Consider the following 13,868-nt stretch of genomic DNA (forward strand, 5'->3'; position numbering starts at 1 on the left):
GAGGCACAGTTCAGTGATTTTTAGGATATTCACAGCACTGTGCCACTACCACTGTGATTTTAGAACCTTTCCATCACCCCAAAGGGAAACCTCATACCCATCCGCGGTCACTCCCCGTTTCCCTTAATCCCCAACCCCTGGCAACCACTAAGCTATTTTCTGTCTCTGTATATTTTCCGACTCTGGACCTGTCATATGAATGGAATCCTGTAACACAGTCTTCTGTGTCTGGCTTCTTTCACTCAACATAATGTTTTCAAGGTTCATCCACGTTGTAGCATGAATCAGAACTTCATTACTTTTTAAGGCCCAGTAATACACTGTTGTGTGGGTAAACCAGATTTTGTTTATCCATTCAGCCATGGATAACTCAGACTGTTCCCACCCATGATGCTGCACTGAGCGTTGGTGTCAACCTGAGCTCTCAGGCTGCACTTACTGGCCGTGCTCTGTCCCACAGGTTGTATTCCTCCGCTGTTTTCGGTGACTTTGAGCAGTTCCCTCCTCCTGAAATCACCCGGAGGCCCGTTGAAGACTTGATCCTTCAGATGAAAGCTCTCAACATTGAGAAGGTCAGCCAAAGGCCCAGGTCCTGCCACCGCCCTGCTGCATCTGGCTTTCCCACTGCTGGGAGAGGCTGCTGTTTTCGAGTCTGGTCTCTAGGGTGGCCCAGCCCCCCATAGCGGTACGGTCCACGTGGTGTTCCCTGTGCTGTGGGTCTGCTCCCGCCTCCCCATGGCACAGGGAGTCCAGGAGCTGAGCCTGGCAGTGCTTACCCAGTGGGGGCAGCCTCTTGCAGGACGTTGCATCAGCGGATGCTCCTGTGGCCTCCCACCTCCTGTGAGCTGCGTCGCCCTTGAGCACCTGGAGCTAGGCCACTTGGGATGTGAGGTCCCGTGCCTGCTCGTAGTGTCTGTCCATGTCCTGGGGATCACAGGATCACCTGTTGCAGCCCTCTGCCCCATTCCTCTGGACAGAGGGATGTCCTAGCATACCCACCAGCCAGGAGCTGCCCCCTCTTCCTGCTCTAGGGAGTGTCCTGTGCCCTGCTGGGGGCTGCCCACAGCATCTCGATCAGGCCCACCCCCCATGAGGTAGACACCTGGATCGCCATTTAGCAGACAAGTGCCAGGAACACACACCCAACAAGTGACAGAACCAGGAATTGTCTTGTTTTTAGGAAAAGCATACGCTCACTGGTTTTTCCAATTGCAAACGTAATGCTTACAAAGGCACAGCTGTTCGGTACTTCAGCACAGAGAAGGTGAAGCCCATCCTGGAGATAACCGCTGTCCCCATTTGCGGCCCATCTCCCCAGTGGCATTCCCCACAGTTAGTGCATCGTTACTGCTGCAGCTTTCTGAGTATCGGGGTGCTCTGCGTGCTTTGTTGGGCTTGTTTTTTTTCCACTTACTACAAGTAGGAGCAGCCGTGATGTATCGGGTGCCAAGTATGTGCTCACCACCCCTCTGTGTTATCCTGCTGTTGTTACCTGCTGGTGACTCAATTTTGACTCGTGATGACCCCACGTGTGCAAAGTAGACCTGTGCTCCACAGAGTTTTCAAGGCTATGACCTTTTGGAAGAAGATCGCCAGGCCTGCCCTTCAGGACACCTGTAGGGGGTTTGAACTGCCAACCTTACAGCTAATACTTCAGCACTTAACCATTGGTGCCACCCAGGGACTCCCCCATGTTACCCTAGGAGCTGTTGGTTACTAGTATTTCCGCCCCCATTATACAGACAGGGAAACTGAGGCATTGAGACGTAGCTGGCTGTGGGTCATGGGGCTAGAAAGTGTCAGGGCAGGGGTTTGAACTCAGACAGTCTGTCTCTGAGCAGCCTTTTTTTTCTTTCACAGTATTTTATCGCATTTTCAGTAAAGGTTTACACAGCGTTTTAGGTTCCCATTCAACGAGTTCTGTACACATCGTTCAGTGATACCGGTTACGTTCTTCGCAATGTGTGAACATTCTCAGTATTTCCATCCTGGTAGTTCTGCTTCCATTAACCTAGTTTCCCTGCTCCCTTACATTTTCATCTTTGTTTTAAAATAATTGTTGACCTTTTAGTTTCATAGATAATTTTTTGTAGGAGCACAGAACTGACAGATGATACTCTTTTTTTGTGAGCCAATCGGTTATGTAGCTAAAAGATGATCTCAAGGCATAGTTTTTGTTTAAGGTTTAAAGAGTATCTCAGGGCAATAGTCTCAGCAAGTCCTCCAGTCTCAACCAGTCCAGTAAGCCTGGTTTTTTGTTTTTGTATTGTTTTTAGGAATTTGTGGTTCTGTTCCACATTCTTCTCTCATTCTATCAGGGTCCATCTATTGTAGCCCTGATGAGAACGGTCAGTAGCGGTAGCTGGGCACCATCTAGTTCCTCTGATCTCAGCGTAGATGAGGCTGTGGTTCATGTAGACTATTAGTCCTACAGGCTAGTTTCTCCTTTGAGTCTTTGGTTTTCTCCTTTCTCCTTTGCTACAGATGAATAGAGACCAATAGTTGTGTCTTACAGGCAGCCATTTCTAATGCCTTTCCCTAAGGAGCCCTGGTGCCACAGTGGTTAAAGTGCTTGGCTGCTTACCAAAAGGTTGGCAGCTCAAGCCCTCCAGCTGCTCCGAGGGAGGAAGATGTGACAGTCTGCCGCTGTATAGATGAGAGCCTTGGAAACCCTGTGGATCGGTTCTACCTTGTCCCGCAGGGTCGATACGCATCAGAACCGACTCTGCAGCAGTGGGTTGGGTTTTTAGTAAGTGATACCGGTGACTTCTCTGCTGAACTGTCTTCAGTGGCCTCCCTTCCTCTTGAGCAAGATGCAGAGTGCTTTTTGGGCTCTGAGGTGCTGCATGATCCCTCCCTGCGTGACCTCACCTTCACAGAGGCCCGTGGGAGGCGGTCCCCAGGCGTGTGTCCCTGCCCTCAGTCCTGTCTCCTGCTGTCTCCTATGTCCCCAGGTCATCAACTTCCCCTTCCCGACCCCTCCCTCTGTAGAGGCCCTCATTGCCGCTGAGGAGCTGCTGATCTCACTGGGGGCCCTGCAGACGCCCCCGAAAACAGAGAGGTAGGGGCTGGGTGGGCAGGGTGGGGGCCCAGTTTCTACCTGTCCTTGGCCCCTCCAAACGCACATGCACTCCACACGCACGCACACGCACGCACACTCCACTCGCGCCTGTGCACGCACACGCACAGCCCACATGCGTGCACGCACACACACACCTGAGCTGACTGAGCACCAGGGCCTCTTGGCTCTGGTTCTAGAATCTCCTCTGGGAGCCTAATCCCTTGCACACTTCCATCCTCCAGGGTGAAGCAGCTGCAGAGGTCCCGGGTGAGCTGCCCCATCACCCTGCTGGGCAGGACCATGGCCACGTTTCCTGTGGCACCCCGCTATGCTAAGATGCTGGCGCTGAGCCAGCAGCACGGCTGCCTGCCCTATGCCATCGCTATTGTGGCCGCCATGACGGTGCGCGAGCTGTTCGAGGAGCTGGACAGGTGTGAGGCTGGGCCTGGGAAGTGTGGAGGGCCGTGTTCGGGCCTAATGAGAATACAGGGGTACCTCGGGCAGGCCTTCCGTCCTCTCTGAGCCCTGCACTAAGCCTCACAATGGGATGGTAACCCCATCTCACACTGAGTGAGATGGTGAGACTTGGGTCTCAGGGAGTCCCTGAAAACTGGAGAGTCTTTGATGTCAGAAAAAGGCCACAGGGAGTCCCTGAAAACTGGAGAGTCTTTGATGTCAGAAAAAGGCCACTTGCGGTGAATCCACTTAAAACAGCCACCAGGGAAAGACACTGCTGTTGAAAGGATGGTATCAAAAATTATAAAAATGTACTTAGTGTCTTGTAGATACAGTGAGATTCAGATTATAGTTAGTTATGGTTACATGCTAGCTCCTAGAGTGAGCAAGTATTAATGTTTTCCTAATGAAATGGCGCAATGGCTTCGAGAGACACCCTCCTTTGTGTGCTTGCCTTTTGCGGCTTGATCATACAAAAGTTCCTTTCTGCCAGCACTTCTGAAGGCACCTCCAACTCCTCCAAGACGGGCCCTTGTATGTCGTGAATGTCTTACAAACACCCCTGGAGAGGGCACTTGGCGTCGTGGACAGAGCTCTGCCTCTTGAGCCACACGTGCCATGTGAGAATGCCATGACGTCCTCATTTCTTGTCTCAGTGGCGGTGAATTTTGAGCTGAGCTTAAGAATTCACTTGTGTTAATCAAGGACCCATCGGGCTGTGGCCTCTCTATGACCCGTCCAGGTTGGTGAGTGTGTCTCCTGCCCCTGAGCCCTGAGGGTGGCCAGGCGGTAACCCGGTGGTGTATGTGTTTGCAGACCAGCCTCCAGCGACGAGGAGCTCGCAACACTGAGGGGCAAGCGGGCCCGTGTGGCCCAGATGAGGAGGACCTGGGCGGGGCAGGGGGCCTCTCTGCTGTTGGGAGACCTCATGGTGCTCCTGGGTGCGTGCCTGGCCAGGGTGGGAGGCAGGTGGAGGAGTGAGGGACTGGGATGGGGGTGGCCAGTCGGGGCAGATGGAGGGTGAGGGTGGACGGAGGGGTTGGGGTCAGCGTAGCCAGCGGAGGGAGGCGGAGGGGTTAGGGTGAGGGTGGCCAGTGGGTGAGGGGCAGGTGGGGGGTGAGAGTAGACAGAGGGGCTGGAGTAGGGGTGGCCAGTGGGGGGTGCAGGTGGTGGGGCTGGGATGGGGGTAGCTAGTCAGGTGTGCAGAGGGGCGAAGGACTGGTGGAGGCTGTAAACAAGCACCCCTCAGCTCCCCAATCACCCTACAGCTGCCGTGGGAGCCTGGGAGTTCGCTGGTGGCTCACCCCAGTTCTGTGAAGCCAACGGGCTACGGTATAAGGCCATGATGGAGATCCGGCGCCTTCGAGGCCAGCTGACCACCGCAGGTAGGGCATCCCAAGTGGGTCCCAGCCTGGTTTGCTTCCCTCCTGTCCTCCTGTACCACGGCCAGCCATGCAGAGGGCTAGCTCATCGTCAGAGTTGGAGAGCAGCTGGCTTTGCATCCCTTCAGAGCTTGTCCCTGGCATGAGAGGGGGGTGTCTGGACCTGTCTGTAGCTATGTTGGGCTGTGGTGTGGGCTGGAAGCTTCCAGCATGTGTCGGGAGCTGGGTCTCAGGTGGCTGAGTCCCTGAGGCCTTCTGTGTTCATGTCCTATCCCTAGCATGTGCTTGCTTGCTTCCCAATTCTTTGCTTTTCTGTCTCTTTAAAAAATTTACCAATGGGGGAAAAAAAAAAACTTACCAACAGTTTTGTAGGGGAGGCAGGAAGGGATTTTCATTGCATACCTCAGTATAAAACAAATCCATTTCTGACCCACCTCCCTCCTTGGTCTTGCTCCCATCGTTCTTCTTTCTGCCACTTCTGCCTTGAAGCAGCAGGGCCCCAAAGCACTGCCTCACTTCCCTTCCTCCAGGATGTCCCCCCAAACTTAGGTTTCTCTCCCTTCTCTCAGGCAGAGCCGCTTCCCTCTATCTAAGCCCCTTGTCCCAGATTCTGTACCTGGCTCATCAACACATGACTTCCCTACCAGCAGCACCCACGGGAAGGCATGAGGAAGGAACGTTCTCCCCTCATCACACCTGCTTGTAGAGGAGACTCTGTATCTTGGGTCTCTGCTCAGCAGGTCTGTTGCTTTCACTGGGGCTAAGGGATTTACGTCCTTAGGTGGCACAGATGGTTTGTGCTTGAATACTAATCTAAAGGTTGGTGGTTCGAACCCACACCATGGAAGAAAGGCCTGGAAATCTGCTTCCATAAAGATGACAGCTAAGAAAAACCCTATGGAGCAGTTTACTCTGTAGCACGTGGGGTCACCACAAGTTGTGGCATGGGAGGTTCTGAAAGGTCCACGGCAGAGCTGGCCCAGGCCCTAGGCCTCTGCCGATGCAGCTGCTCCTTACCTCTGCCTGGTCGCCCCCAGTCAATGCCGTGTGCCCGGAGGCCCAGCTCTTCATGGACCCCAAGATGCAGCCACCCTCTGAGAGCCAGGTAACCTACCTGCGACAGATTGTGACAGCCGGCCTGGGTGACCACCTGGCACGCAGGGTCCAGAGCGAGGAGCTGCTGGATGACAAGTGGAGGAATGCCTATAAGGTGGGCACCCACTTGGGGTGGGGTGGGGACAGTGGGGCAGCCACTGAGCCCTGGGGCTGTCCCTCCACCCCTGCCCGTTGTCCTGCCAGCCTGGGTACTCCGGACACGTGGCTCTGAGCACATAACCAGGGGCAGGCTGACGGGACCCTTGGGGGCCTGGGTGGGCGTGTCCTCAGTCGCTTGTCCTGCAGCCTCTGGGAAAATTCCCACGGGGATGGGGGAGACAAGGATTGTGTCTGAGTCCTGGCATCTAGGCACACCTGGCCCAGTCACATATTCTTCTGCAAGTTAGGTTCTTTTCCCCCGACCTTTTTTTTTTTCTTTTTAATTGTGCTTTAAGTGAAAGCTTACAATTCCAGTTTCCCATACAAAAACTTATACATACATTGTTATGTGACCCTAGTTGCTCTGCCTACAATGTGACAGCACACACCTTCTCTCCACCCTGGATTTCCCGTGTCCATTCAACCAGCTCCTGTCCCTCCCTGCCTTCTCATCTTGCCTCCAGACAGGAGCTGCCCACATAGTTTCATGTGTCTATTTGGGCTAAGAAGCACACTCCTCACCAGTATCATTTATATCTTATAGTCCAGTCTAATCTTTGTCTGAAGAGTTGGCTTTGGGAATGGCTTTAGTTCTGGACTAACAGAGAGTCAGAGGGCTATGACCTCTGGGGTCCCTCCAGTCTCAGTCAGACCATCAGGTCTGGTCTTTTTACTAGAAATTGAGGTCTGCATGCCACTTTTCTCCCGCTCCATCAGGGATTCTCTGTGTGTTCCCTGTCCCCCGACTTTTTTTGATAACACTCGCTTTTTTGGCCGAGAGCGTATGATTGAATCTTCATGTGGAGGAAGCACATAGGGAGGGCACCAGCGATTGCCTTTCTCCCGGACCCTTGCACACTCGCTCTCTCTGTCCGCAGACCCCCCTCCTCGACGACCCTGTCTTCATCCACCCCAGTTCTGTCCTCTTCAGAGAGCTCCCCGAGTTTGTGGTCTACCAGGAAATCGTGGAAACCACCAAGATGTACATGAAAGGTGCGAAGCCGTGGCCGGCCTGGCCTGCCTTTCCCGGGGCTCATACATGCGGTGTCCACGGGCCCCCAGCCAGGAAGGCGCCTGGTGGGCCCTGAGGAGGACCAGGCTCTTGTCCCCCGGCAGTGGGCCTGCTGTGACCCCAGGCTCCCTCTGTGCTCCAGGTGTCTCGGCCGTGGAGGTGCAGTGGATCCCCGTACTCCTGCCTCCCTACTGCCAGTTCGGGCCACCTGCAGAGGAGCCGCCCCCCGCGTTCTGCCCTGAGATGGGGCGCGTGCTGTGCCACCGTGGCAGCGTGTTCTGTGAGTGGGCCCCTTCCTGAGTGCACGGCCTTACTGCCAGCTGGGCCTCTGGGGTCATTGTCCCACACCCTGCCCCCAGGAGGTGTGCATTGCAGAAGGGTCACCCCAGGCCTCCTCCCTCTGATGGGCAGGGCCTGGTGTTTAGGGCCAGCACTGAGAGGGCGGTCAAGGGGCGGGTGGGGTGTTCCTCCCTGGGCTTGTGCTCACCAGCTCCTGCCATGCAGATCGGGTTGGCTGGCCGCTCCCCAAGGTCCAGGTGGACTTTCCTGAGGGCATCGACCGCTACAAACACTTTGCCCGGTTTCTACTGGAAGGGCAGGTAGGCGGCCAGGTGGCTTCCTTCGGCCATTTTCTTAGGTTCTGTGGGCAGGAGATAAACGGTCTCCCACCCCTTCCCATGGTCTCTCTAGGTCTTCTGCAAGCTGGCCTCGTACCACGGCTGTCTGCTGTCCCGCCCCAGCACGATGCTAAAAACATGGGCCAGGTACAGCCAGTTGTGAGCGCACCATGGTGGCAGGGTGGGGAGGGAGCTTACGGGTGTCCAGGGGCTGCCATAACAAGTCACCACGGGGTGGGCAGCTCACAGAACAGCCGCGTATTCTCTCACCGTCCTGGAAGCTGTGGGTCTGAAGTCAGTGTGTCGGCAGGGCCACGCTCCCTCCGCGAAGGCTCTGGGGGGGGATCCTTCCTTATCTCTTCTGGCTTCTGCTGACTTTTGGTGGCATCACTCCAGTCTCTGCCTCTGTCTTCACGTGGCTGTCTCTTTTCTGTGTCCCTGAAACCTCCCTCTTTTCTCTTAGAAGAACACTAGTCATTGGATTTAGGACCTACCCTACTCCAGTATGATTTCATCTTAAATTAATTACATCTACAAAGAGCTTATTTCCAAGTCAGGTCACATTCCAAGGTTCCTGGTGGACGTAAATGCTACCCAACCTACCACAGAGCTACCAAGTGTTAGCAGGAGGTGTCCTGCTCGCCTGAAGGAAGGGCAGTATGGCTGGATCAGAGGGCACAAAGAAGTGTTTTATGGATTGAATTGCATCCCCCAAAAGTCTGTGTTGTAAATCCTAACCCCTAACCTGTGGATATGGGAGCCCTGGTGGTGCAGTGATTGAGAGCTTGGCTGCTAACCAAAAGGTCGGCAGCTCAAGTTCACCAGCCGCTCATTGAAAACTTATGGGGCAGTTCTACTCTGTCCTGTAGGGTAGCTGTGAGTTGGAATCGACGACAGCAAGGGTTTTTGGTAACCTGTGGATGTGATCCCACTTGGGAACAGGATTCTCTTTGTTATGTTAGTGAGGGTATATCCGTGTAGGGTGTGTTTTAAGCCGATCCCTTTTGAGATATAAAATGAGCAGACTGGGCAAAAGCCAGCAAGCAGGAGTGGGGACAAGATAGATGCCACATGGAGATCTCCAAGGAACACTAGAGAAGCTGAGACAAGGATTTTCCCTGGAGCAGACAGAGAGAGCCTTCTCCTGAATTCAGACTCCCAGTCTCCTAAACTGTGAGAAATTTCTGTTAAGCTACCCACCTGTGGTCTTTCTGTTAAAGCAGCACTAGGAGACTAAGAGGGGTGGCAGGAGAAGGGGAAGTCTAGACTATTCCCCCCCCCAGCACAACCGAGAATGGGGCCCCTCCTGGACCACCCGCAGGGTTCACTCCTCTCCTGGCACAGTTGGTTCGGTGGGGCTGCCACCCTGCTCTCATGCCCCTGCTTCCGGCTTCTACCTGGCAGTGATGGCCCATACCCTGCTCCCCGCTTGGCAGGCTGCAGCCCAGGACAGAGAGTCTCCTGAAAGCTCTGGTTGCCGAGAAAGCAGACTGCCGCGACGCCTTGCTGGCAGCTTGGAAGAAAAACCCCAAATGTGCGTTGGACCAAGGGTGCCCCATGCCAAGGGGGCGGGATGGACCGGGCGGGGCCCTCTGAGGAAGGGGGCTGTACCCTGTGCAGAGACAGCTGGGGCTGGTGGGAGGAACTGCCACATCCGGCTGTGGCCTGGGCTCTTGCAGTGGACAGCTGGCCTCCTCTGCCACCCTTCTCTGGAAGGCCCTTGAGTTCAGAGCTACCTCTAACACGCTGTCCTCCCCTCACCCCGCAGACCTGCTGGCTGAGTACTGCGAGTGGCTCCCTCAGGCCATGCACCCCGACGTAGAGAAAGCCTGGCCTCCCACCTCTGACCGCTGATCGGCACCTGGCTGTGGACCGAGGACTGGTCAGGAGACCAGAGGGCTGGCAGGAGGCAGTGTCCAGTATGGTGACTCCAGCCCCCAGCCTGCTCCCAGGAGGCAGGTCAGGCCACTGGAGATGCTTGTTCATCTCAGCCGGTTTCTGGACAAAGCCTGCTGTGTCCAGGCAGACTGCCCCAACTGGGACATCTTTGTAACTGTTTGTTATGCAATGAGCCGTTTTATCTCACCTGCTGGTTACCGTGTTTAAATGCTCTCAGACCACATTAGTCACAGGGCTGGAAGTTCAGAAGCAGCAGAGTGTCTGTCCCTTGTCCAGAGGTGCTGTTCACGGCATCCTGGCTGCGTTTCTTCCCTGAAGGTGGGGCCACCGTCCCCACAGTGGGGAGGGGGGGGGTCACCCCAGTGCCTGGCACTGGCCTGAGGCAAGTGGATAGCTCTGTTCTGACCTTGGGGACCTGGCCAAGGGCCTCCCCCAGTCTCCACACCCTTCTGTGAAAACAGCCAAGTGGCCACTGGACCTTTCCTGTGCTGTGGCCACAAGGACTGGGGCATCTGTCCTCCCTGACCAGATGGCCAGCTCCTCACGTGGTACGTCCGTGTTCACTTCTTCCTGATGCAGTACATCCTTGTTCACTTCGGCCATGTGCCAAGGGCAGGGCTTGTACCGGGTAGGTGCCCACGCATGGCAGCTGCTCTGTGGGCCTAAAGAAAGGCTCCCGCCCGAGCTTCCTTCCCTGGTGGCAGAGAAGGAAGGTGGAGGGCAGAGGAGGTCCCTGGGGGAGAATGAGGAATAAGAAGGCCCCAGTCCTCCGTGGTGAGAGCCTGGCTGGCCCACCCAGAATGCAGCTCCTACCCAGGATGGGCCCAGCGCCAGGTCAGCATCTCACCATAGGTGCGGAGCTTTGGTGAAGAAAGAATTATGACATGACAATGTTCCTTCCACCCAGATGGTTTTGTCCAGCAGACTCAGAAAAAACCCAGGTGGACACTTTGCCATCTCCCTGAGCTCAACTTGTCTGCCAGCCTGGCAGCCTCACAACACTTGCTGTCGGGGCTTCTTACGTCCTAGGTGGCTCCCAGAGTCCTTGGCAGGGTCTCTCTTCCCCTCCTGCCCTTAGACAAGGTGCTCAGGTCTCATTCCCCCCACAACCCAGGCCTTCTCACACCACATCCCTCCCTGGAGCTCAGCTACTGCTACCTCAGAGGCGGTGCCCACAGCCCAGGGCAGCCTGCAGGCTCATTTTGTTTCACTCACACCGTGATTGAGGAAAGCTTTAATTCCTTGCTAACATCCAGAATTGGGTTATTTCCCACTCAAAAATCCTGATCGCCAGCTTTTCTAGAAAATTCCAACCACGCACTAAAGTATATGTGGAAGCCATTCTCTCAACCACCTTCTCTCTTGGGTACCGAAGCAGCCTCCTAGCTGACTTCCCTGCCCTGCTTCTCCTGTCCTTCACTCAGCCGCCACGGCAAAGGAAGAAAATATGATCAGGGAACTATTTTTTTATTAAGAGATTTTTTGGAGTCTTTGGAGTTGTGTAAACATCATCACTATTTAATTCCAGAATGTTTTCATCATTCCCCAAAAGAAAACCTGTGCCCATTAGCAGTCACCCCCTTATTTTTCCCCAGCCCTAGGCAACTACTAACCTATGTTCTGTTGCTATGGATTTGCCTATTGTGAATATTTCAAATAAATGGGATCATGCAGTATGTGGTCTTTTGTGTGTGTTTTTCATTGAACTTGCATCCATGTTGTAGCATGTATCAGTACTTCATGCCTTTTATGACTGAATAATATTCCACTGTGTGCATATACCATGTTTTGTTTATCTGTTCATCAGTTGATAGACATTTAGGTTGTTTCCACTTTTTGGTTAAGTAGTGCTGCTATGAAAATTTGTGTACAAGTTTTTGCGTGAGCATACTTTTCAGCTCTCTTGGGTATATACCTATGAGTGGAATTGCTGGTCATATGGTAACTCCATGTTTAACGTTTTGAGGAACTGCCAAACGTTTCTCCAGCAGCTCCACTATTTTACGTTCCCACTAGCAGTGTATGAGGGCCGTCCCAGTTCTCCACATCCTTGCCAACACTTATATTTGTCCTTTTGGTAATAGCCATCCTAGTGGGTGTGAGGAAACCCTGGTGGCGTAGTGGTTAAGTGCTACGGCTGCTAACCAAAGTGTCTGCAGTTTGAATCCACCAGGCGCTCCTTGGAAACTCTATGGGGCAGTTCTACTCTGTCCTGTAGGGTCGCTATGAGTCAGAATCGACTCCACTGCACAGGGTTGGGTTCAGTGGGTGTGAGGCAGTATCTCATTTCGACTTGCATTTTCCTGGTGCCTAATGACCAGCATCCTCATGTGCTTGTTGGCCATTTGTGTGTCTTCTCTGGAGAAATATCTATTCAAATCCTTTACCCATTTTTTAAAAATTGGATTATTTGTCTTTTTAGTGTTGAGTTGTAAGAGTTCTTTATATATTCTGGATAAGCCAAAACCAAACCCATTGCCCGCGAGTCCATATTCTGGACACTAATACAAAGCATATCCAAAATGCTTTGCAGCCATCCACCGTGATCACGATTGTTAACGTGAAGGAGTGTTCAGGACGTGTACACTTAGTGAAGAGAAATCACATGGCAAAACTGAGCAGCATGGTCCTGCATAGTTACATGCCATACAGGAGAGAGTGCACAGAACAGGCTGAGACTGCTTTCCCAGAAAGGCCTGCTTGCACGGTGAGCCCGGGGCTGGGGGCTGGGAACTTGGATTTAGGGAGGGTTCCCTCTGACTCCTGATTAGAGTGGCTCAGTGCAAACCAGTTCCTGAACACCTGCTTTACTTCCAGCAAGCTGAAATGTTGGAGCGTGGTAGGCATGCAAAGTATTGTGCGATACGTTTATACCATAATTAACACTTGTGCTTCAAAGGACAGTATAAAAAGTGAAAAGATAGCTCACAGAATGGGAGAAAATATTTTCAAATCACCTACCTAATTAGGGGCTAGTGCTGACTGCTAAGTCTCTAGCGGGCTTCCCTGGGCAGAAGCGCTGCTCATGTGCTGGGGGAGAGTGTGCTGGGTGTGACCCTCCTGGAAGGAGAACAGAAGGGAGCCTCCCGTGGGCCCCTCCGGACCTGCCTGGGTGTTTGTCCCTTTTGATCTGGCTGTGTGACCATGAGTGCAGCTACTTGCTGAGTCCTAACAAATCTCCAGACATAGGGACCTCCAGATACAGACCCGCTCAGACACAAGTATGGAAACTAGTCTGGTCAGATGCCCACGAAAGTGTTAATGATCGTCACCGTGAGGTTGCATAGGATATTGGTTTTCCCTCACTCTTGCTTATGTATTTCTCCTAAATTCCTGCTGGTGCCATAACATAAACACATAAATTCTATAAGTGCATAAGTGAAACAAAGACATGTTAGAATATTCCCAAAGCGATTCACTTTCCCCACAGCCCTGCCTCCACCAGCCCCAGGGTGCCCCCAGAATAGGAAGCCTCCCCAAGCCCTCTCTCTCCCATTTCCCACATCCAAGCCACGTGCAGGTCCTGCTGGTACTATGTCCACAGTTTATCCAGAATCCTCTCATCTACTGCCCCAACCAGGACAAGCTTCCACCAACTCCCACTGGGTCATGGCTGTAGCCTCCAGGGGCCCTTGCCTTCCCGAAGTCTATTCTTCACATGGCAGCCAGAGGGAGCCTTTTGAAACCGAAATCGAACCAAGCCTCAAGCTGCCTCAAGCTTCCAGAGTCTTTGAAGACCAAATTCAACCCTTCTCCTACTCTCACCCCCTAAGCTCCACGCTCAGGGCTTTCTTTCCGTCCCAGCAACATACAGTCTCTCCCCTCCCCTCAACCCCAGGGCCCTGGCACTTGCATTTTCGTCTGCCCTGTCCTTTCCGCACACTAGAAATGTCATCTCAGAGAGGCCTCCCCTGACAGTTTACCTAAAGCAAGCCCCGACCCCTTTTCAGCCTCTACCTCCTCACTTTTGTTGTTTTTATAAAACTTACCCCTACTTGCTTATTGCTACTCATCTGGCCCAGAAAGTAAATGCCATGAGTGCTGAGAAACCTCGCTTGTCTTATGCAGGGTTATTAGGGTCCTTGACACTCTACCTAGGCACACAGTAGGTGCTCGATGCAAGCACAATACCTGGCATTAAGCCCTCAGGAGTTATTTAATGAATGGACAATTCCAAAACACTCATT

The 13,868-nt window shown here is 53.4% G+C and overlaps 1 protein-coding gene across 4 annotated transcripts in view; it reads left to right on the forward strand.

The window, feature by feature from the left end:
• The window catches only part of DHX37 (DEAH-box helicase 37), a 32,391-nt gene extending 21,011 nt beyond the window's left edge, over window positions 1-11,380 (forward strand). Inside the window, exons 16-27 of one of the 4 annotated variants that reach the window (XR_776024.3) lie at window positions 461-572; window positions 2,955-3,061; window positions 3,304-3,492; window positions 4,334-4,458; window positions 4,786-4,902; window positions 5,937-6,109; window positions 7,032-7,146; window positions 7,308-7,445; window positions 7,670-7,764; window positions 7,856-7,929; window positions 9,187-9,316; window positions 9,551-11,380. Coding sequence is in view for 3 of the 4 variants with exons in the window: in XM_010599800.3 (XP_010598102.1) it covers window positions 461-572; window positions 2,955-3,061; window positions 3,304-3,492; window positions 4,334-4,458; window positions 4,786-4,902; window positions 5,937-6,109; window positions 7,032-7,146; window positions 7,308-7,445; window positions 7,670-7,764; window positions 7,856-7,929; window positions 9,219-9,316; window positions 9,551-9,636 (1,429 nt within the window). In the remaining variant the exon portion in view is untranslated. Of the gene's footprint in view, window positions 1-460; window positions 573-2,954; window positions 3,062-3,303; window positions 3,493-4,333; window positions 4,459-4,785; window positions 4,903-5,468; window positions 5,899-5,936; window positions 6,110-7,031; window positions 7,147-7,307; window positions 7,446-7,669; window positions 7,765-7,855; window positions 7,930-9,186; window positions 9,317-9,550 lie in introns of those variants that run through there. The other 3 variants (XM_010599800.3, XM_064272054.1, XM_023539205.2) reach the window with 3 other exon arrangements.
• The last annotated feature ends 2,488 nt before the right edge of the window (window positions 11,381-13,868 follow it).

Source organism: Loxodonta africana, chromosome 19 (genome assembly GCF_030014295.1).
Source record: "Loxodonta africana isolate mLoxAfr1 chromosome 19, mLoxAfr1.hap2, whole genome shotgun sequence".
Classification (NCBI taxonomy): Eukaryota; Metazoa; Chordata; class Mammalia; order Proboscidea; family Elephantidae; genus Loxodonta; species Loxodonta africana.